This window comes from Penicillium maclennaniae, assembly GCF_028827695.1.
Source record: "Penicillium maclennaniae strain IBT 15551 chromosome Unknown utg000004l:1.0-3007600.0:1.0-3009580.0, whole genome shotgun sequence".
In the NCBI taxonomy this organism is placed as follows: Eukaryota; Fungi; Ascomycota; class Eurotiomycetes; order Eurotiales; family Aspergillaceae; genus Penicillium; species Penicillium maclennaniae.
In genome coordinates, this window is record NW_026623216.1 from 1,963,367 (window position 1) to 1,985,375 (window position 22,009).

Here is a 22,009-nt window from a genome sequence, read left to right on the forward strand (position 1 = left end):
TTCGAATCTCCTTTATTGTTCATGTTGCTGCTGCCTTCCTGTACACTGCTATGTGCCATGTAGTTTTCCCGTTTTCTGGATGGTCTCACCTTCCAACCCCCGACTTATCCAATGCACAAAGACCAATAACCCAAAACAAGTGAAGTACTGTACTAAGCATTTCTGGGTTTTCCAGGACGCGAAACCTTCCGATTATAATGACGACAGCGACAAGTCTTTTTTAGGGGATCGCCCCGAAATGCCAGCCGCGGCTGAGCGCGACCAAAGTGGTGCTTCGGGGCTTGAACAAGGAGTAGCTGCGGCTGCTGGCCTAGCATTGGGAGGGCAGGTTTTACACCAGCTGTCTCGAAGCCGGTCTACTTCCGCCCCTGGTGCTGAGCGAGTCCTAGATCTAGCCCCGAGGTCATTCAGCAGGCCATCGTCGCCCGAGACGGTCCGTGAAAGAGACGAGTCTCCAAGGGGACGTCGTTCGTCTATGGCCCGATCTGTCACTGAGTCTCCTACGGCTGTACCTCTACACTTCCGTCGGCCCCCGACATCCCCAGGTCTTTCGCGGGCGGTCCCTGCCACTGGGTCTCCCACTGCAGCCACTGTCTCCCCTGGCTCACCCACCCAGCCTCGCCATCGCCGTTTGAACTCTGTTGAGTTCAGAAACTCCCGTGAGATCCGTCCACTGTGGCTTGTCGAGCGTCATGGAGCAACCAAGGGCGAGACCGCGGAACCCGGTGAACCATTGCCATCCCTCCCATCCAGCAAGACGTCCTCCCGAGCGCCATCAATGGAAGACCTTCGAACACTCAACGACGAAGACGCCATCCAAAGCTGGGACGCAGTCGACTTCAGCCATTCCATGTCTGACCGACGTCGACCAACTGGTCTGACAATCTCAACAGAAAGAGCCAACGAAGAAGGCGAAGGCGACCTACTTGACTCGCAGCAAGCTACTCCCACTGCAGAGGGCCACGCCGCCACGAAGGAAAAGCATTATGAATTCCATTCTCCTTCGGAACTCCTTCAGGATCCTAGCTCGCTGCCAGATGTACCTCCCTCGCCTACCATGGAGGCTCTCCCTTCCGCAGAGGGGTCTGTGATTGGAGCCAAGGAGTTGAATGACGGTGACGGCAATGAGCAGACAAGAAATTCTGACTTGCAACTGGCCGACTCTCATTATGAGGCTGGTACACCCACTCAAGAAAAATCATCATTCGACTTCGGACCCGGCTTCGCGGGTGTTGTCGACGCGGCCGTCGCTGCTGTTGTCATGGAGGACAAGAAGCCTGCTCCAGATGAAAAGGAATCCACAGAGCCTCCCGAGCAAAATACTCCAACACCAGGTGGCCCATTCGGAGGATTCGCTGATATTGTCAATGCAGCCGTCTCCAAGGAAGGCGCTCCCACGCCAGCATCCGGTGGCGAACTAGGCGAACCTGGCACTGCCGATGAAGAGCGGGACCCTCAGGTTGACCTGAGTAAGGAATTTGTTCCTGACCTGACGGAAGCTGGTGAGCCTCAAACACAGCCCGAGGAGCCGCTTGAAGAGGTTACGACTACATCAACCTCTAAGAAGAAAAAGAAGAAGAAGGCGAAGAAGGGACCATCTCAAAGGGCCAACGAGGCGGCTTCTGAACCATTGACCTCTGAGGGACAGGCTGTCGAGGGTGAGGAACGTTCCCTCGAGACTAAAGTTGTTCCTCCTGGTCTGGATGACGCAGTTGTTGTGCAACCGGTGCCTGCAATGGAGCAGACTCAGGTTTCTAGGAATGTTGAAGCTGAGTCTTTGCCCGCTGAGCTTACCGAAAATCATGAGCAACTCATTGGAACCGCTGAAGCTGCGGGGGCATCTGAGCCCGAAGTCGCTGCTGCCCTGTGGACTCTGAGTCCGTGGAGCCTGTTGCCAACGAGCCCCAAGCCGAGCTTACTGGAGATGCTTCCGCTGAGCTTGACGTCCCCATGACCGCCGCTGAAAAGAAGAAGGCCAAGGAAGCGGCAGAAAAGAAGGTTAAGAAAAATTCTTCCATCGAGGAGGTTGGTGATGTGACTCAGCCTTCTGATCTTGCTGTTGTCGAAGATGTCCCGGTTCAGGTAGGTGAGGTGTCACAGAACATGAGTGTTCCGGAGACCCCCCAAAGTGAGCAACATGACCCCGAGTTCCACGAATCCCGCGAACTTGTGGAGACTGCCGAACCACCTTCAAATGAAGCGCCTCAAGCTGAAGATGTGAGCAAGGATCCTCAAGAGCCCGTCCCCGAAGTACGAGAACACGACTTGTCTCGGCCTTCTCCTGCTGAAGTCAGCGAAGAACCTGAGGCCTTGGAGGTGACCGCCAGGACATCGGAAGAAATTGTTTCCACTCCTGCGGGTGATGAGATTCAGGCAGAAGAGGATAATTTCCAAGAAGCCGTCGAGGAGCAGGCCGACCAGCCCAAGGACCTGCCATCTGACACAGTTCCCGAAAGCACGGAAGCCCCTATAGCCAAGCCTGAGATCCCTCTCACCGCAGCGCAAAAGAAGAAGGCCAAGAAGGTAAAGAAGAAGCGCCAGTCTCTTGGTTTCGACGAAGGAATTTCAACTGAGCCCGGGTCAGCCGATCCCGAGCCAGTGCAAGTCTCCAAGTCCTCCGAACTTGAAGGATCAGCTCCTCACGAGCCTAGTAACACTCAAACTTCCCTGCTTGGTGGCGAGATGCTATCTTCTGAAACAGAGCCTGTGGCTAAAGATGTCTCTCATCTTCCTGTCAATAAACTCGCGTCTGTCCGTTCTGGTGACACCGGACCGGTAGCTCCCACGGAATCGATCGAGCCTACTGAGCCTGCTCAGGAAATGGGAGAGGCTCCCGCTGTCGAGACTACCGAAGAGCCTGAAGTCGAGCCTGAGGTTCCTATGACCACGGCCCAAAAGAAAAAGGCTAAGAAAGACAAGAAGAAGAAGTCTAAGCAGAATTTTTCTTCCACTTCTGACGACGAGAAGCCTACGGGGTCGGAGTCTGTCGAGACCCAATCTACGACCCAGTCAGATGAGGTCACTAAGCCATCTGTTGATCCCGAGGTCGCGCCTGTCGATATCACCACAGAAGGCCTTGCAGCTACCAAAGAGACGCCTATGGCAATGGCTCCTCAGGAGGACACCAAAGAGGTTTCAGTCGAGCCCGAGCAACCGCAGGAAGGGTTCGCCCCGATGTCTGTCCCAGATGTCAACGAAGAAGCCCTTGCCAAAGACCCTGTTGGTGCGCCCGCAGAAGAAGCGGCTGTAGCCCCGCGAGAGATTCCAAGTGATGATGCCCCCCTTGAGCCTGAGGCTCTTATGACAGCGGCCGAAAAGCGGAAAGCCAAGAAGGCAGCTAAAAAGAAGCAACAGACCATCAGCTCTATCGCTGATGAGCCTCCTACCACCGAGGCTGGATTCGTTGAGACTCCGAAGGATAATGAAGCTATTTCAGAGGCTGAGACACCGGCTGCAGAAGAGGTTGCCGTCCCTACTCCTGAGACTGAAGCTATTGAGCCCGTCAATGACGTGTTGGCTCTAGCTAATGTGCCAGTAGAAGAAGGAACGGTTGAGCCCCCTGGCACCGAGGCTGGATTCGTTGAGACTCCGAAGGATAATGAAGCTATTTCAGAGGCTGAGACACCGGCTGCAGAAGAGGTTCCCGTCCCTACTCCCGAGACTGAAGCTATTGAGCCCGTCAATGACGTGTTGGCTCTAGCTGATGTACCAGTAGAAGAAGGAACGGTTGAGCCCCTTGGCACCGACCAGCCTATGGAGGACCTTACTCCGGCTACTGCCGTTGAGAAAGTGTCCGAAGCGGTAGACCCTGAAGTCTCGAAGGAACCGGAAACTGTATCTACTGGGCCAGAGGTTCCTATGACTGCTGCGGAGAAGAAGAAGGCCAAGAAAGCTAAGAAGAAGCAACAGAGCATTAGTTCTGTCGCTGATGAGACGCCTGCTGCTGAGGCTACAGTTATCTCCGAACCCACATCTATCCAGACTCCTAAGGACATTGAGACTGCTCTCGAGAGTGAGAAATCGCTTGACGAGGAGGTTCCTATTCCTACTCCTGAGACTGAAGCTGTTGAGCCCGTCAATGACGTGTTGGCTCCAGCCGATATCCCGGTTGAAGAAGGAACGGTTGAGCCCCTTAGCATCGATCAGCCCAAGGAAGGGGACTTGACTCCGGCTCCGGCCGTGGAGACAGCTCCCCCCGGCTATCGAGTCTGCAGTTTCTAAAGAGGAGCCCGAAGCTATCAAGGCAAAGACAGAGGTACCCATGACTGCAGCGGAGAAGAAGAAAGCCAAGAAGGCCAAGAAGCAGCAGCAAAAGAAATCCGTGGACATTGTCAGCCACGTCGGTCCAGAACAGCAGGAGAACGAAATAGCTCTTGAAGCCCCGCAGACCAAGATCGCAGCCCCCGATCTTACAGAGTCTAACGCTGAGGCCACTGCCAATGTTGAGAAGGTTGCTGCCTCGGGCCCGTTGACAGAAGATGCACCGACTATATCTGAACCTTCACCTGAGCTCACCACGGATACCAAGCTGGTGACCAAAGAGACCGTGCCTGAGCCTGCACCAGTCGATACTCCTACTGCCGAGAGTGTCCAGGAAGAGAAACAAGAGATCCCAACAGCAGCTGAGCCAGCCTCAGAGTCTAAAGAAGAAGTCGTTCCCAAACCCACTGCGAGTGACACGGCTGTTCCTGAAAACACTGTCTCGGATGCTGCAGTTGAAGAGCCAATGGCTCCTGAGCCCAAGGAAGATGCTCCTGCAGAGGAGGTTGAACTTCCCATGACCGCCGCTCAGAAGAAGAAGGCTAAGAAGGACAAAAAGAAGCGGCAATCTCTAGCTTTCGCTGAAGAGTCTCAACCTGACACCCAACCGGAGCCGGTCATAGAAGAGCCCGTTGAATCTGTTCCTGCTGAAAGTTTTGCTGAGCCTGTTTCTGAGGAGTCTGCTCTTGTCGAGCCCGTCCTAACACCTGCTCCCACGGACAATATAGAGGGTTCCGCTTTCGTCGACCAGCCCGCTGCTGAAGACGCGGCCAAAGACGACCATGCAGTTGAAGAGCCGGGCGACAAGCCCGAGAAATCAACCGAGCCAGAACCGGAAGGTCCAATGACTGCAGCGCAAAGGAAAAAGGCCAAGAAGGAGAAAAAAAGCGTCAGTCTATGGGCCTCGAGGACCTTGAGTCTGAGCTGCAGCCCGAGCCGACGAAGGAGGACGAGCCTGCTTCGACCGAGCCTGCGCCCATCGAGCCTGCTCCCATCGAGCCTGCGCCCATCGAGCCTGCTCCCATCGAGCCTGCGCCCACTGAGCCTGCGCCCACTGAGCCTGCGCCCACCGAGCCTGTTTCCACTGAAATCACCGAAGCACCCATTTCGGGCGCAAAGATTGAAGACCCTGTCGTCGAGGAATCGGCTCCGGAAAAGGCCGCCGAAGAGGAGCCTCCCGCTGAGACGGCCCCTGCCGAGGAATTGATTACGGAGCCAAAGGCCCTAGCTGAGATTGCACCCGATTTTGAAGTCCCTATGACCGCAGCTCAAAAGAAGAAGGCTAAAAAGGACAAGAAGAAGCGCCAGTCTACGGGTCTTGAGGAGCCGAAGCCCGACCTAGTCAAAGAAGGGCAAGTCATAGAAGACCCCGCCGAGGCTGTCCCTACTGAGCCTGTGAAAACGCCCGCATTGACCGAATACGTTAAGAGTCCTCTCCCTGTTGAGGAACCCGCTCCGGAAGGGCCTTCTAGGGATATTCCGGCCGTTGAAGAGCCTGCTGTTGAGTCCCAGACTCCAGCTGAGCCTGGCACTCCAGCGGAAGTAGAGACTCCTGTCGAGGCTGAGCCTGAAGCTCTGATGACTGCTGCGCAAAAAAAGAAGGCTAAGAAGGACAAGAAGAAGAATCGCAAGTCCGTTACCTTTGAGGATGAAGCTCACCCTGAACGAGAATCTTCTGCCCCAGCGGAGACTGTGGAATCTCGGGATCAATCAACTGCCGATGCCGTCCCTCCTAAAGAGTTGACTGATGTATCTGTCGATGCTGAGCTGGCTCTTGAGGCACCCGCAGGCAAAGAGGTCACCAAGCTCGATACCCCTATTGTGGAAATGAGTGAAGCTGCCCTGGCTACCGAGGAGCATACTACTGCAAACACCTTAGTGGAGGAAAGGGTCAACGAGCCAGAGCCCGACTCACTAGTCCAGCCTGAAGCGAAGGCTGAGTCTGCGGAAGAGATTTCTGCGAGTGCTGAGGCCACTGAATCTATGTCCGATGCCTCTTTGTCTGCGAAGGAACGTCGCAAGCTGAAGAAGAAGGACAAGAAGAGAGGAAAGTCCGTGGACTTGACTGAAGAAATTCCATTACCTTCCACCGAGGAGCCCCTGGGGACACAGCAACCTGACAGTGAAGCTTTCGAATCAAAGGATACAGAAGTCTCTTCACCAAGTGACGAGAATGTGGCGGTCATTGAAGAGGACTGGTCGCTTAAGCTCGTTGAAACTGAAGATCTCGGCAAGATGGCGGGTGCAGTGGAAAGCGATCCCGCTGAGACGGCCAAGGCTGCCGAGCCCGAGACAACTCCCGAACATACAGACGAAACGCCCGCTACTGAGACTGCAGCTGAGCTCGAGCCGACGCCATCGAAGGAAGAAGAGCCTGTGGCCGATGATGGCCTATCAGCTAAAGAGCGCCGCAAGTTGAAGAAGAAGCAGAAGCGCCAATCCAAGAATATCGATGCTGACGACAAAGCCGCCGAAGCCGAAGCGGCACAAGACTCGCCTGTGCCCGAGACTGCCCCCGTCGAATCTTGGCCCGCCGCCAACGAAGTCGAGAATTCGTCCCCAGAATCGGACACACGGGAAATCATTGAACCCGTAACGGCACCCTCGCCTGCGGAGAATGACGGTAAAGAACTTCAGTCCCACGACACAGAAACGCCCGACACACCGGCCCAAAAAGTAGCTTCGACTGATGAGTTCTTGTCTTCGCAGGTAGAGCAGCCGCAGGTAGAGAATCGTTCTTCAGATTATCCTCCCCAATCCGTGCTTGAGCGTTCAATTGATTTTGGCGATACGACGAGTGGCGATGCGCAAGAAGGAGAGAATTTGACTACGCCTGTTCCCGAAGAGGATGTTTCGATCGTGAAGGAGACCCCAATCGGCCATGTTGAAGGTAATGTTGAGACTTTGGAGGAAGGCATTTCGAAGGATACGACTACGGAGGAAGCAAAAATGGAAGGACTTAGTATTATGAATACGGAAGAGTCAGTGTCTAAGGAAGTGGAAGTTGTCCAGAAGGGGCCAGATGAAGAGTCCTACCCTGAGATAATAGCGGATGCCCCTGCATCTATTGACCGTGAGACCACTGCGGGAGACGTTTCCGATTCGTCCGTGCCCAAGAAACAGAAGAAAAAGGACAAAAAAAGGAAGCAGAAGCAACAACAAGAGGAGGAAACCAAAACTCAGGAAGAATCACCGGTCCCTGGGGAAGTGCCAGCAACGACGGAGACTAAGGAGATCGAGATCACGGAAGTTCCCGAACCTCCAGTCGAGCCGAATCAGGAGCCTGAGATCGCGCCTACTGACGAAGTTTCATCAGAGAGAGCCGAAGAAGTCATCCCTTCTGCACCTCTGTCTTCCGAAGAGATCGATTTCTCTAAGGAAGAAATCATATCCACTGGGGATGAGCTTGCTGCCGAGACCGAACAACTCGAAGCCCCCTTTGAGAGAAGACTGAGCAAGAAGGAGAAGAAGAAGCAGCAGCAACGCGAAGCCCTATTGGCGCAACAAGCCGCCGAGGATTTGCCCGAGACCCAGTCGGCGCCTGAGCCCACCGATACCTCTAAATTTGTTCCACAATTGGCAGAGGAGGTGATTACGCCAGCAGAGAAATCTCATGATGTCTCGGACGAGGCAGCAGTCCTGACTACGGATCACGTTGACGACTTGCCGCAGAATATCTCAAATGTGGTTGAGGAAGGACAGCCAGCTGCCATTCAAGAAGCAGAGCAGGCTGAGCTTCCAGTTGAACCTGCGGCTGAAGAGACGGCAGATGCTCTGGTTTCTATGGAAGGACCCCTTGCCGAATCTCCTGTTGACCGTTCGGAGGAATTTCCCAACATCTCTAAGAAGATGAGCAAGAAAGAGAAGAAGAAGGCTGCCGCTGCCGCCGCCGCCGCAGCTGCAACTGAAGCAGAGACGCCTGTCGAATCGAAGCTCGGGCTCGATGAGACGTCAACTAGCGAGCCAGTTCTCGAGTCAACCAAGGAAGAGGCCCTCGCTGATGCGTCCCAGCATGTTGGCTCTGATTCCAGCAACCTTCTTAAAGGGCAGCTGGCTGTCGAAGAAACTGAACCAGCTTCGGTGGCTACTGAAGAGACCGCTGCTGACTCCATACCCGAGCTCCAGGAGGAGTGGCATACCGCGTCCAAAAAGATGAGCAAGAAAGAGAAGAAAAAGACCGCCGCCGCTGCTACTGCTGCTGCTGCTGCCGGAGCTGCAACAAAGCAACAGAAGCCTTCAGATTTTAAGCACACAGACAGTGTTGCTCCCGCTGAGGAATTTGGCATAGAAGGGCCAAAGCAACTTGTGCCAGAGCTTGAGTCTCGACTGCAGAATGAACCGGTGGAAGCTTCCAGGAGAGTTGAGCCTAAGGCTGGCGAAGTAACATTCGCTCCTGGGCCCGAACAGTCTACCCAGGGAGCAGAGATATCTCAGCCAGAACAGGTCAAGGAGGAAGCCACAGTGACCTTTGGCCAGTTCGATATGCTACTGCCCACTGAGCAGCCAAAGCAAAGTCCCGAAGACTTCTTTGATGGAAATTTCTCCGCTGAAAAGCTACAAGAACAAAATGGAGAGATTGAAGCCAAGCTCCAAAGCCAGGTACTCGAAAAGGAGGCAGATCTCGAGGTTTCTGGTGATTCTGTTGAAGGCCGAACCCAGGGGTCGGAGGAGACTACGCCTGTTTCCAAGAAATTGTCGAAGAAGGAAAAGCGCAAAGCGAAGAAGCAGGGTGCCGAAACTCCTTTAGAGCATCAAGAGGAGCTGGCTCAGGAGCTTATCTCCGACAATTCGAAGGAAGTGGTAGAATCAACGACAGCTCCTCATCCTCAGTTGAAGACAATCGCTGAACCAGAAGCCTCTTTCGTGGCACAGCCCGAGCCTAAGATTGAAAACTCCAAGGAACACGACCTTGCACCCATTGAGCCTCAGCCTGCCATCCAACAGTCTGCTGAGGTGGATTTCATTGCGCCTGAACCTGTTGCTGAGCAGCCGGAGACAGCTCTTTCTCGCAAGACTTCGAAGAAGAAGGCCAAGAAGGCCAAGAAGGCTGCTCTTGCGTTGGATGGGCCAGCATCCGACAACGCTCCCATCGAGCCTGACTCGTTTGCTCCCTTTGAGCCGGAAATAAGTGTCAAAGAGTCAAAGGCTGAAATTCCTGAATCAATCGCGCGAGAGCTCAAGCAAGACGAGGAGGAGTTCCCTACGATTGAATGGGAGCACGGCAAATCGGACAAAGCAGAGGCTGTTCATGAGCATTTCTCCGAGCCCGAGCCCGTTGCTTCTGTGCCTGACACAGATATCATCGGGGAATTTGACGAGTCTGCTATTCCCGAGGCTTTGCAAGAAGCTAAGAAGGAAGCAGAGGCGCCTGTTGAGGATGCTTCGTCTATGCCACTGAGCACGGAAGACAAGAAGCAGACCAAGAAGACCAAGAGAAAATCAGAGCAAGCCACTCTCGTCGAGGAGATCTCCGAAGAACCTCCTCACAAGATGGTCGAGCTAGCGTCAGATACCAAGCCAGAGCCCATGGAAGAGCCAACTTTCAGGGAGATCGAGACTGAGCCACCTGCCAGAACGACCACTCCCGGGGGCTCCAAGATCGCGAACTTATTTCCTGGTTTGGAGAGGGCTGGCTTCAGGCATTCAGTCATGAAGAAAGACGCCCCGTCGGTAAAAGATAGTGCTGAGGAAGAGACCGCAGCGGACCTGGAAGCGAATCGCGATATCGCGATCCCCGTCTTGGAGGCACTACCCCTAGCGACCACTGAAGCCAGAGACATCACGGAGACCAGCTCAGAGCTGCCCACGGAGAGGGAGTACATGTCTACAATTACCGACAAAGAAGTACTGGTCGGGAATGTTCCCCAAGAACAATCCACAGAGTCAGATATCCCGGTAGTCGGTGAGCGCTCTATTGCTGATGAATTTCCGTCGATTGCCCACCCTGGTTCACAGGAGCGATCAGCTATGCTCTTTGGGTCGTCTCCATCCGCTCCCACCAAAGAAGAGACATCTATCCCGCGACACCCCCACCTCCTACCCTCTCAGATGGAGGTTGCTCCTGCTACTTCCACTGGACTACGTCGATCGCCATCTGTGATTCATGGGAAGCATCAAAACACTCCGCGGACCTGGAATCTGGATGATCAGCCTGTGGAAGCTGTGAGCAACTCATCTCCGCCGCGATCGCTCTTCGGGCCATTTGAGCACGATCGGCCCCGGACTCCACTCGACACGATTGCGGAGCATCAACCAGGGGACGGCCCTAAGGCGACCACGGCTCGATCCGGCACGCCCCGTCTAGAGATCAAACCGGAGCACGTTTTGCCGCGACCTGTGACTCCGGTGCGCAAATTCACCGATAATGCACTGGAGCGCAGGATGTGGCCCACCCCGGAGAACAAGAGTGGCAATGGTAGCACCAGTCAAGATACTCTGTCGAAAAGATCAAAATCCCCGCTACAAACCCCCGAGCTGGGGGCGCCAGTGCTGAGACCCAGCGATAGCAAGGGTAAGCTGCGTCGCACGAATCGCAGCACTAGCAGCGATCTGCGGGCGGCAAGTCGCGCACTAGACTCTCCCCAGCCTCCTTCCGATCTCGATCAGCTTCCCTCTTCCTCCTCTTACGATCCCGTCACCGACAAGGGCAAACGTCCTTTGCGAAATATGTCGGACGTCTATGTAAGTTAATTTTGATTTCTTAATGATTTTGGGCTTTGTTTGTGTTTACTGATTTTTCATCAGGAGGGTTGGGGGAGACACCTAATTCCCCGCGGTCGCCCAGCCGACCGCCTAGTGTCCGTCGCCGCCGCAGCATGCAACATTTGCAGGATCTCGAAGGTCGACTTGACCAACTCATCTCGGAAAATCGTTTACTCATCGCCGCTCGCGATGAGGCCGAAGATCAATTGCGTAACGCCAGCGTCGGTCGCCGGAAGAGCGATCGGGCTCTGAAGAGTAGTGGCGCCGATCTGCGCGACAGAGAGGCCGAGGTGGAACAACTAAAGAGCTCCGTGGAATGGTTTCAGATGGAATTGGGCCGTTTGACCCAGGAGAACGAGAAATTGACGGCGTCCAATGCTGCGCTCGCTGCCGCCCACGCCGCCGAAGTCACCCAGGTCCGCGAGGCCTCCACGCGCGAACTCGACACCTTACGTTCGCAACATAATGACCTGGCCTCAGATATTGACGCTCGGGTCCGACGAGAGATTCAAGCAGCCTTGGCGCAAAAGGATACTGAATTGCGCCGTCTTCGCCAAGAACTTGAGGAGGCTCGTGATAAGGTGAAGGAGCTACAACAACAAATCGCCGCGTCCGTCACCGATAATGCCCTCGTGTTTCGTGATGAGGATTACTTCGACGCCGCGTGCCAGAAGCTCTGTGGTCACGTCCAACAATGGGTACTGCGCTTCTCCAAACACTCTGACCACCGTCGCTGCCGCTCTCTAAGTGAGCTGAACGATGAGAAGGTTGCTGATCGCTTCGATAATGCCCTTCTTGATGGCTCCGATGCCGATGCTTACCTAGCTGACCGTGTTCGTCGACGTGATGTTTTCATGTCGGTTGTCATGACCATGGTCTGGGAGTATATTTTCACCCGGTACTTGTTCGGTATGGACCGGGAACAGCGCCAAAAACTCAAGTCACTTGAGAAGCAATTGGGAGAGGTTGGACCTAGTCGCGCAGTCCACCGCTGGCGTGCCACCACCTTGACCCTGTTGTCCAACCGACCAGCGTTTGCCTCCCAACGCGATAGCGACACTGAAGCGGTCGCTCTGGAGATTTTCGGCACCCTCTCACTAGTCCTTCCTCCTCCTTCCCAGGTGGAGTCTCAGCTGCTCGACTCCTTGCGCAAGGTCCTTCGTGTCGCTGTCAAGCTATCCCTGGAGATGCGCACTCAACTAGCGGAGTATATCATGCTCCCTCCTCTCCAGCCCGAATACGACACGAATGGTGACCTGGCCCGCCAGGTATACTTCAACGCCTCTCTTATGAACGAACGCAGCGGCGAGACTAGCTCCAATGACGAATTAGAATCTCAGCAAGCTGTCGTACGTATTGTCCTCTTTCCCCTCGTGGTCAAAAAGGGCAACGATGTCGGTGAGGGTGACGACGAAGTCGTCGTCTGCCCTGCGCAGGTGCTCATCGCCCGCCCGGGCAAAGACAAGCGACTCTCGCGAATGACCAGCGGTGACCGCATGTCTATTGACGGCGCCCGCTCCGTCCACAGCGTGGCACCTTCTATTGCCCCGTCTACGATGGACATGAGCAATGTGATTTGAGGCGTCACACTCAGATCCAGATTGCTCCCATCGCGGACTATTTTATCTTCTATGTTCCCGGACATGACAATTTGGCGTCCTTAATGGGTATGGATTCGTCGGATACTGACGACCCGGATAATTTGGAGTTTTATTTGCCTTTTGTGCTTTCTTGTTCTTTTTCTTGCAAAATAACGGCCGCTGCATGTATTTACTATCTTTGATGCCTGATGAGTGATGACTTGTACTTCTCGCACGGCAATGTAATAGAATCGAATTGTTTTACGTTTTCGACATCAGCTACCTTTTGCACAACTTCCCAGAAAAGATTGTTTCACAGGCATTCCATACGTGAATCTTCAGCTCTATCTCATCATCATCCTGGGCACCTCTCCAAAGGCCTCAATAGAGGTCTTTCAAGACATTTTTCTGTTTCCTTTCCAAGGGTTGAGATTGAGAGACCCTCCTGGATTGCTTTAAATGCCGCTGGTGTAATACTCACGCTCACTTGTTTACATTTAATTCTATTACATTACTTGCCCGACTGTAGCCAGGCTTTGAGCTGTACACCTACCACGAGAGGGTGACTGAATACGGAGATATCTGGGTGAGTGAGAGATTAATACTATGGGGACGGCAGAGTTTTCAGGCTACAGACATCATCAAACGAGCGTGGTAAACACTCCGATGAGCATGCAATCGACTCAATTATACCCTTGGACCTTCGGAGACTGTCGCCGCGATCGGGCCTAGACGCAAGGGAGGTTGACTTGGAATGCCGATAATCCCACCTAGTGATGGTGCATGAAGCGAGAACTATTGAAACCTTGAGAGCAGGGACCTGAAATGCCTAAAATGAGACTATCGCATTGTATAGGAAGGGTTTTCATGGTGAGAGTTGCTGACCTCATCGTCCGCGTTAGGCAATGAAGATAAGGAGGCAGCCATGGAACCAAAGTCGACTCAGAGAATCTCGGAACTTGGCAAGCTGGACTTGCTCACTCTTCCCTGCACCTATCATTGTCCCGTCGATTCGAACCTGAAGATCTCGAATCGATTCTGACTGTTTCATGCGGTCTACTTATCGAGCTTCTCGTTCACTCTGCCCAGTTCAAGGTCCTGTCTGATGTTCCACCTTGGCTCGCCACACGCGTCATTCTTGGCGAGCAGCTTCAGGTCCAGCACCAGCTCTGATTCGAGCCCCTATTGTGCCCGAATGCTGATCTGCCCGTCGAACATGCCGATAACCATTTCGCCCTGATCAAAGCTATCACAAACTATACAACACAGACGCTGCACCTGCAGCTCGTTGGTTCCGGAAGGGAAGTCCCGCCGAATCACTTGATGGGGCACGACCCCCCTCATCGCCAGATTCTGCACAACACCAGCCCCGTCGCTCTCGGCTTACAAGACTCGTCGCGCAATCGATCAGGGCACAGGATAATCTATCATGGATCCTCCCCTGACCCCGACTCCCGGTCTCGGCAGCTTGGGAGCGCGCATGTCACCGTCGACCTCTAGTCCCTCTAGCCCGAGAAAGCGCCCCCAACTCAGCGATTACCCACTTTCCACTGATAGCAGGCCTGGGAACGGCCCAATGGGCGGTCGAGACCCAGGAGATGCACCGGCCACGACGTCTGAGACCCGCTTAGAGTCCCCCGCGCCTGATGGCGGTGGTCAATCTTCCAAGGCTTCCAAACGCAAGAAAAATCGCAATCGCAAACGCCGCAATCGCCAGGAGTCTTTCCTCACGCCGGGTCGGGAAGATTCTCATGATCGCTCGGGAACTAGAACCACAGGGACCGGCGGGGCTCAAGATTCGATGGAGGGCGAGCCGCCGACAGCAAAGGACCGTTCGTCATTTTTCAAATTGGGCAGTAATTTGAGCAATACTAGCATCGAGAGCGATGCCTTGTTAGACCATCGGTATGTTTACTCTTTTACAGCTCCAGACACGTGCAGGACGAAACATGACACTAATCATTGCGGCACAAATAGTGAGCAACCTATGATGCGACCTCGGCGAGAGAGCCGCACTGCCACAACGTTTCGCCCTTCATTACTCACCGGTGCCTTCAGGTCTTATGAGTCTCGGTCGCGCAACACACCTGGAGGAAGCCGAACATATAACAATGACGGGGATAGTGATGACGAAACTAACGATCGGACACCACTCATGCGCGCCCCTTCTGGGAATGTCCCCAGTCTCACTCGTTATGGAACCGATTCACGAACGAGCACTTTCACTCGTCAGCGACGAGCGTCCGGCCAGACAGACTCATCACACTGTTCGCCGCGAGGTCACCATAGCCCACCATATACTCCCGATGTCGAGCGTGACTACGATGTGAACAACCCACCATCGATCCCGAGCTCGCCGAAACTGGGCCCGGAGATGAATTATGATGATGCCGTGGTTACGGGTGCCGAATTTGACTTCTCGTTGGCGCGATCCCTGGAGAACCGCCGCGATTCGTCAGGACGCATCAACGATGCTGTGATTGACATAGAGGGCGGTGGACTTGCACGACATTCCGCGCCTTCTTCCGTTCGCTCGGGCCATGGTTCTCCGGCGGACTTACGGCGGCGCCGAACTGTGGCTTTGCCCGTGCAGGAGGATGTATGCTTCCCCACCGAAATTTCCGAAATTGGAGACGAAGGCCCGAGGCTGCCCATGAATGGCGAACGTCGAAGACGAAGCAAGCGTCAATGGCCGGATTTGTCCGTTCTTGAAGAATGGAGCCGTGAGGAGAAAGAGGAACGAAGTGGAGATCTACGAGTCAAGAAGATCAGCGAGCCTGTGCTCATTGAAGGTCGCCTTCGTCCCCAGTACAAAACGTGGAAGCGCGAAGAGGAAGAAGCGCCTTTTAGATTCACCTATTTCAACGAGGAGTTCCAGAGCACGATCCATGCTCAATCTATATCCGAGTTGGTTCAGCCAGGTAATAGCTTCAAAGACCTCTTCATTCCGGACCCGCCGGAATTAGAGGACTCTTCGGACGATGACGAATTTGAAGGTGATCATGGGGAGCCCGGTGCTAATCACTGGGCTCCTCGTATGGGTACCAGGGTTTCGCAATCTCACCATGACTTACAGTCTTCAACTGCCAACAGTGGCACGGCAACACCTGCCCCGGATCACATGAGGAATGGGAATGGAAATGCACATCCGACAAGTGCCCCGAACGGAACTCGGGTCCACCCACGCCTATCTGTGCTGAGTGATGAAGGTCCAGGATCGCAACGAGAATCATCACCATCGCATTCCAACGTCCCTCCAAAGCCCAAACGATATGGCCCTCGTCCAACCTTCTGGCTGGATGTGCTCTCTCCGACGGATGCCGAGATGCGGGTGATTGCCAAAACCTTCGGCATCCACGCCCTGACCGCAGAAGATATCATGATGCAAGAAGCGCGCGAAAAGGTAGAGCTGTTCCGCAGCTACTACTTTGTCAACTATCGTACCTTCGAACAGGACACCAACAGCGAGAACTATCTCGAGCCTGTTAATATGTACGTGGTCGTGTTCCGAGAAGGTGTTTTGTCCTTCCACTTCTCGCAAACACCACACCCAGCGAATGTACGACGCCGTATTCGCCAACTCATGGACTACTTGATTCTAAGCTCGGACTGGATTTCCTACGCTCTCATCGATGACATTACCGACGTCTTCGGCCCCCTCATTCAAAAAATCGAGGATGAGGTCGACGAGATTGACGAGATGATCATGCAGATGCACTCCTCGAGCAAAGAAAATCCCTCTGGAGACAGCCTCTTCCCCTCTTTTGCGCCTGGTGACATGCTGCGACGTACTGGTGAATGCCGCAAGACGGTCATGGGACTCTATCGACTGCTAAGCAACAAGGCCGATGTGGTCAAGGGGTTTGCCAAGCGGTGCAATGAGCAGTGGGAGGTGGCGCCCAAGTCCGAAATTGGACTGTACTTGGGTGACATCCAGGATCATATCATGACCATGACGGGAAACTTGACCCATTACGAGAAGTATGTTACCCCTCTTATTTCTTGTTTTTCTTCTTCATTTCCCTTTCTAAGTTTCTCTGAATGTGGAATCGGCTAACTTTCTTTTGTCTAGGATCCTGTCTCGTGCTCACTCCAACTATTTGGCGCAGATCAACATTCTCATGAATGAGCGCCAGGAGCAGACTGCAGATGTCTTGGGCAAGCTGACGGTCCTGGGTACTATTGTCCTGCCGATGAACATCATCTGTGGCATGTGGGGTATGAACGTGAAGGTTCCGGGTCAGGATATCGATAATCTTTATTGGTTCTGGTCAAGTATGTCGCCCCCTCCCCCATAAAACTTTCTGTGTTGGATTTGTTCAGAGTCTAACGGAATACAGTAACGGGTGGCCTGTTTCTCTTCGGTCTTGCCTCGTTCTTGATTGCCAAACGAGTCTACAACATCGTCTAGGCGATGTACCCCTGTCGCATGTCTCTATAATCAAGCTTAATACCCTTCATTTCTGCTGTCATCATATTATTCCGTAGATTATCCTTGGTACATGATTTGATCTTGCCTGCCTCGATCTACGTAGTGGTTTGGATATTACCTTGATTCTTTTCTTCCTTCCTTGCCCGGCTTTCAAGGCTGGGTTTCTGGCATGCGTACTCGAAATCGTTTTCTTCCCATGGTTGAGGAGAGGTGTACACGGTATATACAGTGTGTGTGCAAGGAAACCCGCACTACGCTGTGAACGATGAGGTCACCATGACCTGGTATTGGCGATACCCGCGTATTGTGGATATCCCTGCTTGTAGACCTAGTTTTATTACCCGCCTGCGTCATTGATCTGTTCAGTATTTCTGTATTACCCCGGGTTCCAGGTTCCAACGTCTTGTTTCTGTTTCTCCTGTGGAAAACATACTTGTCGCCTCCCCATCTTGACTTCTTACTCCCCCCCTGTGATTTCTCTCCTGTGGGCTTTTCCTCCTTCACCGGCTCTGCTCTCATTCTCAGGTCCACGGTCTAGACCCGTGTCCGCGTGCCATCCCTGCAGTGCAAGGCCCCTTCGACCCTGACGTGGGCCACTACGATTGGCTCAGCCGGACCGGCCCTGACCACTGCGCACCGAGACTAGGTCACCGACTCTGCAGCGGAGAAGCGCTAGAAGACTAGAAACTGCGTGGCGTCCGTTTCATGGAAAAAACAGGTCAGCAGAAGACCAAACGTTGAACCGGATCGGCGGATCCCCATCTCACTTTCCCGCCAACCAACGTTGACTCTCATCGTTCTAGACGTTCTGGCTTTTCTGCCTCCCTTTCTGCTTCTGCCTTTGCTTTTCCGATAACAAAGCTGCTGAGATCGGATTATCTTGGATCGTCACTTTCCAGATCTTCCTCTGGCTCCTCCTCGATCTTTCCCTCTACCCAAACCCCTGCCTGCATGCCGCAGCGACCCCAGACGTTCACTCGTTCAATACAACCCCGGTCTATCCGTCTGCTAAGCATGTGGACGTCGGCTATTCGCTTCCCTGCACCATCACCTGTGTAACGATCCGTACCCTGCGCAACATCATCATCCTGACAACTCATTTCTTCACCGTCGAAGCCTTTCCTTGCCTGGCGTCACACCTTACTTTTTCCATTCCCTGTTCGGTTTTTGATTCCTGCCCAACTGTGAGGCTTCCCTCGCGGGTCTCCTGACTAGTCTGCGTTCAGTCCAATCTGACTCGACAGAGTCCATGGCTGCGGAATCCGAGAGGCCGCCTTACCTTAATGGCGCCTCTGCGCGATCCAGATTGGCCATGTATGCAGCAACTTCCGATTCTGTGCATCGGACGGTCAGCGAGGGCGATGTCGCGGAGAAGTCACGTCTGGCCGTTCAATCTCAACCTCAGGCCGTGGGTCAGATTCCAAAGCTCCTTCCAATTTTCTCCACCACCACCTCCGGTTCCGTCTCCACCACTACCTCCGCCGTCTCCTCGCGTGAATCCTCCCCAGTCCGAAGCTCTTCACGGGCCGCCAGTTCGTCCTACGCTAGCCTAGGTCTTTCTCGATCTTGCAAAAGCAGTCCAACCCGATCATCCACCAACGGCCAGTCCTCGGCAGCTCCTGTGCCCATCTCCGCCTCACCCCTTACCCCTACGCATCCCATCGACACACAGCTCCCACCTCCCGCGCCTGAGCCCCCAGTCAATGTCCTCAGCCCGGAAAAGTCCAACATGCCAGCATGGGCGGGCAATCGTCGTACAGATCAAGCTTCTACACCACCGAATACCTCCCATAAACGAACCCAGTTGCCGTTGGAAGAGAGTGGAAAGACGGAGAGAAATTCTCCACGCACGGTCACGAGGGGTCCCAGTGGACAAGGACCTTCCCTGGAGACAGTCCAGGAGATGACCAGTAATCCATCAACTCCGTCAACTGAGACTGCAACTAAGCCGTCCACCCCGGACGACTCACGCTTGCACACGATTGATGAGGACCCGACCCCTCGAGCCTCACGACAAAATATAGAAAGTGGGAGTGACAGCGGGGGCAACCGCAGCTCCAAGGAAGATAAACCCAATGCTACTGGCATAGGCAAATCCTCTGGGACTGTTATACCAAAGCGGTCGATGACCTCGTTGAGCGGCGCCCGTGCTAAGCCGAGTGAAGGGTCAGTGCGCAACATGATCGTGGAGACCGAGACAGTCAGTTCAATACCTCAAGTCTCTTTGGGAGTTGGGTCTGGCGATCGAGGCAACGCCGGTCGCGCCGATCAAGGTACTTTGCGCATGAAGCCTTCAACGGAGACCATTCGGCCTCGCAAGGAAAAGAAAAAATCTCGTCGTCCCAATGCGCTGAACACAGGCCCCGCGTCGACCAAAGCGGATATCTTCGAAGCCAAGGTTGCAAGTGCCGTGGACGAGGCCGATGTCTCTGACTCTGATGAGACATTTGTCTATGAATCTAATCCCCCTGACCCATATCCTCCTCGGCAACCCCGCTACCACTCCCGAACGCCCAGCGCCACCTCCATGGCGAGCCAAGTGGATCAGCTAGCTGGTCGTGCCCGTGGTGGTCTCCGAGATGGCGCCCACAGCGTGACCGGCAAGCGCAGCATGAAGTTCACGAACAGCGAATTTGGGACCCGTGGATATGCCCCCCAGCATGGATGGCGAGTCTGCAGATGCAGAAGGAAACCGCAACGGTACAATTAACCCCGGCAGTGGGACGATCACTCCTCGGCACCAGCACATTGGACGTCATGGCCGGGGCGGGATACTACACGCTGGGCTCTTTGACCACGAGCAGCCTCATCCGCCGCAAAGCGGGATGAAATCACCTCGACATTTTCTGGGCCATGTCAACCGACATTCGCGAAACGGTAACCCTCGCTCGTCGCCCAATTATAAGACCATTGGCAACAAAAAAGGGGGCGAATCGTTTGATTTCGACGCTGAAGGAGCGGATGATGAACGCACCCCATTGGTGGGCGCGCGGCATATGAACCGCCGCGCTGGTCGACGCCCAGGCAGCGCCAGCTTGCGCCAGCTAGAATATATGGAACGCCAACGCGGGTTCTTCTCTCGTTATGGGTCATGTGCTGTGGTTCTGCTGTTACTCCTCATCATTACTGGTGGTGCCGTCTCGTTCGTTATCGCCGCGACCAAGACCCTGTTGGACGTCCAGGTCCTTGCCATTCAAAACGTGCTTGCATCTGAGCAGGAAATCATGCTGGATCTTAACGTGCGAGCTGTGAATCCTAATATTTTCCCTGTGACCATTGACGACACTGACATCAACATATTCGCCAAGAGCCGATATGTTGGAACGGACAAATTCTGGCGCGAACACGGCCAAGATGAACTTGATCAGTTCCCGCGTGTTGAGCAAAGCCGGAAACGCTGGCAGTTGACTCAGATCGTTCGATGCCTGGGCAATATGGAATGTGTGGAATCCGCAAGGTCTGGTCTTTCTGCATCGAAGAAGTCCAAAGACAAAGACGGTGTTGATCACGGCACCGATCCCATTCCCGATCCCGAAGGCGATCCGCGATCCATGCTGCTCGGCAGAGTATTCCGCTTTGACTCGCCACTTTCCTTCGAAGCGTCTCCGTGGGGACAACATCAGTCGACCTCTATGGGGCAAATTCGGCTTGCCCGTCCTGGTAACAAAACCGAAGAAGGCGGCACTGAGCGCTGGGAAAAAGTTCTCGAGCATCCATTCGAGTTGATCGTCCGCGGTGTTATCAAGTACCAATTACCCCTCAGCTCGCACTATTACTCTGCATCTGTCAGCTCAAGCGTGAAGATCGTTCCCGACGAGGATATCCATGACCCCGAAGAACTTCAAAACCTACCAAACAATGAAACTGTCCGAATCTCCTTCACCAGGACAACCACTCCCGTCCTCCGCCTCGCGGACGCCGATGCTCGCGAGCATCAATCGGGACTTTCTCAACGACAATTCACGGCCTGAAACCTGTTTTTTTTATCTGCAATAACATTAGCGATAGATTAATGTCCATAACGACAGCCCTTTCCCATTTCACTATCCCTTCTTTGTTTCGTAATGAGATGGGAAAAAGCAAGCAACCCGACCTCTCCAGACTCGGACTTTCACCGTCTCTTACCTCTTCCCCGCTGTATACCCATTTGCAACGCTTTGCTTTTTCCCGTCATGGCTCTTGCATGACCGATTCCGAGTCCGGAGCATGTGGTGCAGCTTATTCTTTCCCATTCTGTTCTTCATTCACAACCTTCTCTGTACAATGGTTCCATATCTTCCTGGTGATGGTTTGGATGCGGAAATTACCATGTTATATCATGATCTGATTCAAGCTTGAGTGAAACAGTCTTTGGACCGCTCGACCTGGCATCCTGCCAACCCTTCCTTTTCTTGCCTCATGTATCTATATCACCTTACAACACAGGAAACTCATGGAAGACTTGTGGCTAGGTGAGCCTAGCTCTGACTTGATATTTCAATGTTTCAAGTAGGGCTTATTGTTGGAGCGAAGTAGTCCTTCAACCGGTTCTAGCTAGCAGACTCGTTAGCAACCGAGAAGCGTAGGGCCGACAAGTATTCATCCTTACCAAATTTGGAAGGTTGTTTGCGTCTCCATATTGCTGATACTGTGCTAGTGTATACTCTTTCCGCAAATCGCCAGTTCGCTTCCGGGCTTGCTTCCAGATGCTCTTTCTGGACACACATTTGCATTACATCCGAGGGAAACCGCGAACTCTACACAAACACATTTGAACAAAGATATACAGTCATAATTCATCATCATATCGCAGCTGCATAGAGTCATTATCGAAGTTCAGAGACAGAGAACAAAAAAGTATCAAGGCAGTGACGCAAAGTAGCAAGCAGAGTGAGGTAACGTGATCATGAAAAGAAAAGGGCATCAGGCGTGACAATACAGGGGGCATCGATGGAAGCAGAGAAACGAGCCGAAAAAAGAATTGGAAAAACAAATCCTTCAGAAAGACCGCCCAATTACATCAATATTTTTGTCTTCCTATCAACTCCAAAACCAG

The 22,009-nt window shown here is 53.6% G+C and overlaps 6 protein-coding genes across 6 annotated transcripts; all 6 read left to right on the forward strand.

The window, feature by feature from the left end:
• Nucleotides 1-238: 238 nt before the first annotated feature.
• Nucleotides 239-1,954, forward strand: N7477_004875 (uncharacterized protein; the record flags this gene model as incomplete). The annotated part of the gene is made up of 1 exon (XM_056966538.1): nucleotides 239-1,954. The coding sequence occupies one exon, from the start codon at nucleotides 239-241 to the stop codon at nucleotides 1,952-1,954; it is 1,716 nt and encodes a 571-aa protein (XP_056823319.1).
• A 149-nt stretch (nucleotides 1,955-2,103) lies between these two features.
• Nucleotides 2,104-4,221, forward strand: N7477_004876 (uncharacterized protein; the record flags this gene model as incomplete). Its single annotated transcript, XM_056966539.1, has 1 exon — nucleotides 2,104-4,221. The coding sequence occupies one exon, from the start codon at nucleotides 2,104-2,106 to the stop codon at nucleotides 4,219-4,221; it is 2,118 nt and encodes a 705-aa protein (XP_056823320.1).
• Nucleotides 4,222-4,261: 40 nt separating this feature from the next.
• Nucleotides 4,262-10,950, forward strand: N7477_004877 (uncharacterized protein; the record flags this gene model as incomplete). Its single annotated transcript, XM_056966540.1, has 2 exons — nucleotides 4,262-5,047; nucleotides 5,122-10,950. 2 exons carry the CDS (start codon nucleotides 4,262-4,264, stop codon nucleotides 10,948-10,950), a joined length of 6,615 nt encoding a protein of 2,204 aa, XP_056823321.1.
• A 125-nt stretch (nucleotides 10,951-11,075) lies between these two features.
• On the forward strand, nucleotides 11,076-12,542 carry N7477_004878 (uncharacterized protein; the record flags this gene model as incomplete). The annotated part of the gene is made up of 1 exon (XM_056966541.1): nucleotides 11,076-12,542. One exon carries the CDS (start codon nucleotides 11,076-11,078, stop codon nucleotides 12,540-12,542), a length of 1,467 nt encoding a protein of 488 aa, XP_056823322.1.
• A 1,429-nt stretch (nucleotides 12,543-13,971) lies between these two features.
• Nucleotides 13,972-16,953, forward strand: N7477_004879 (magnesium transporter CorA family protein; the record flags this gene model as incomplete). The annotated part of the gene is made up of 4 exons (XM_056966542.1): nucleotides 13,972-14,447; nucleotides 14,520-16,523; nucleotides 16,615-16,817; nucleotides 16,883-16,953. The coding sequence occupies 4 exons, from the start codon at nucleotides 13,972-13,974 to the stop codon at nucleotides 16,951-16,953; spliced, it is 2,754 nt and encodes a 917-aa protein (XP_056823323.1).
• A 1,270-nt stretch (nucleotides 16,954-18,223) lies between these two features.
• N7477_004880 (putative phospholipid metabolism enzyme regulator) lies at nucleotides 18,224-20,945 on the forward strand (the record flags this gene model as incomplete). Its single annotated transcript, XM_056966543.1, has 2 exons — nucleotides 18,224-19,616; nucleotides 19,660-20,945. The coding sequence occupies 2 exons, from the start codon at nucleotides 18,224-18,226 to the stop codon at nucleotides 20,943-20,945; spliced, it is 2,679 nt and encodes an 892-aa protein (XP_056823324.1).
• Nucleotides 20,946-22,009: the final 1,064 nt, after the last annotated feature.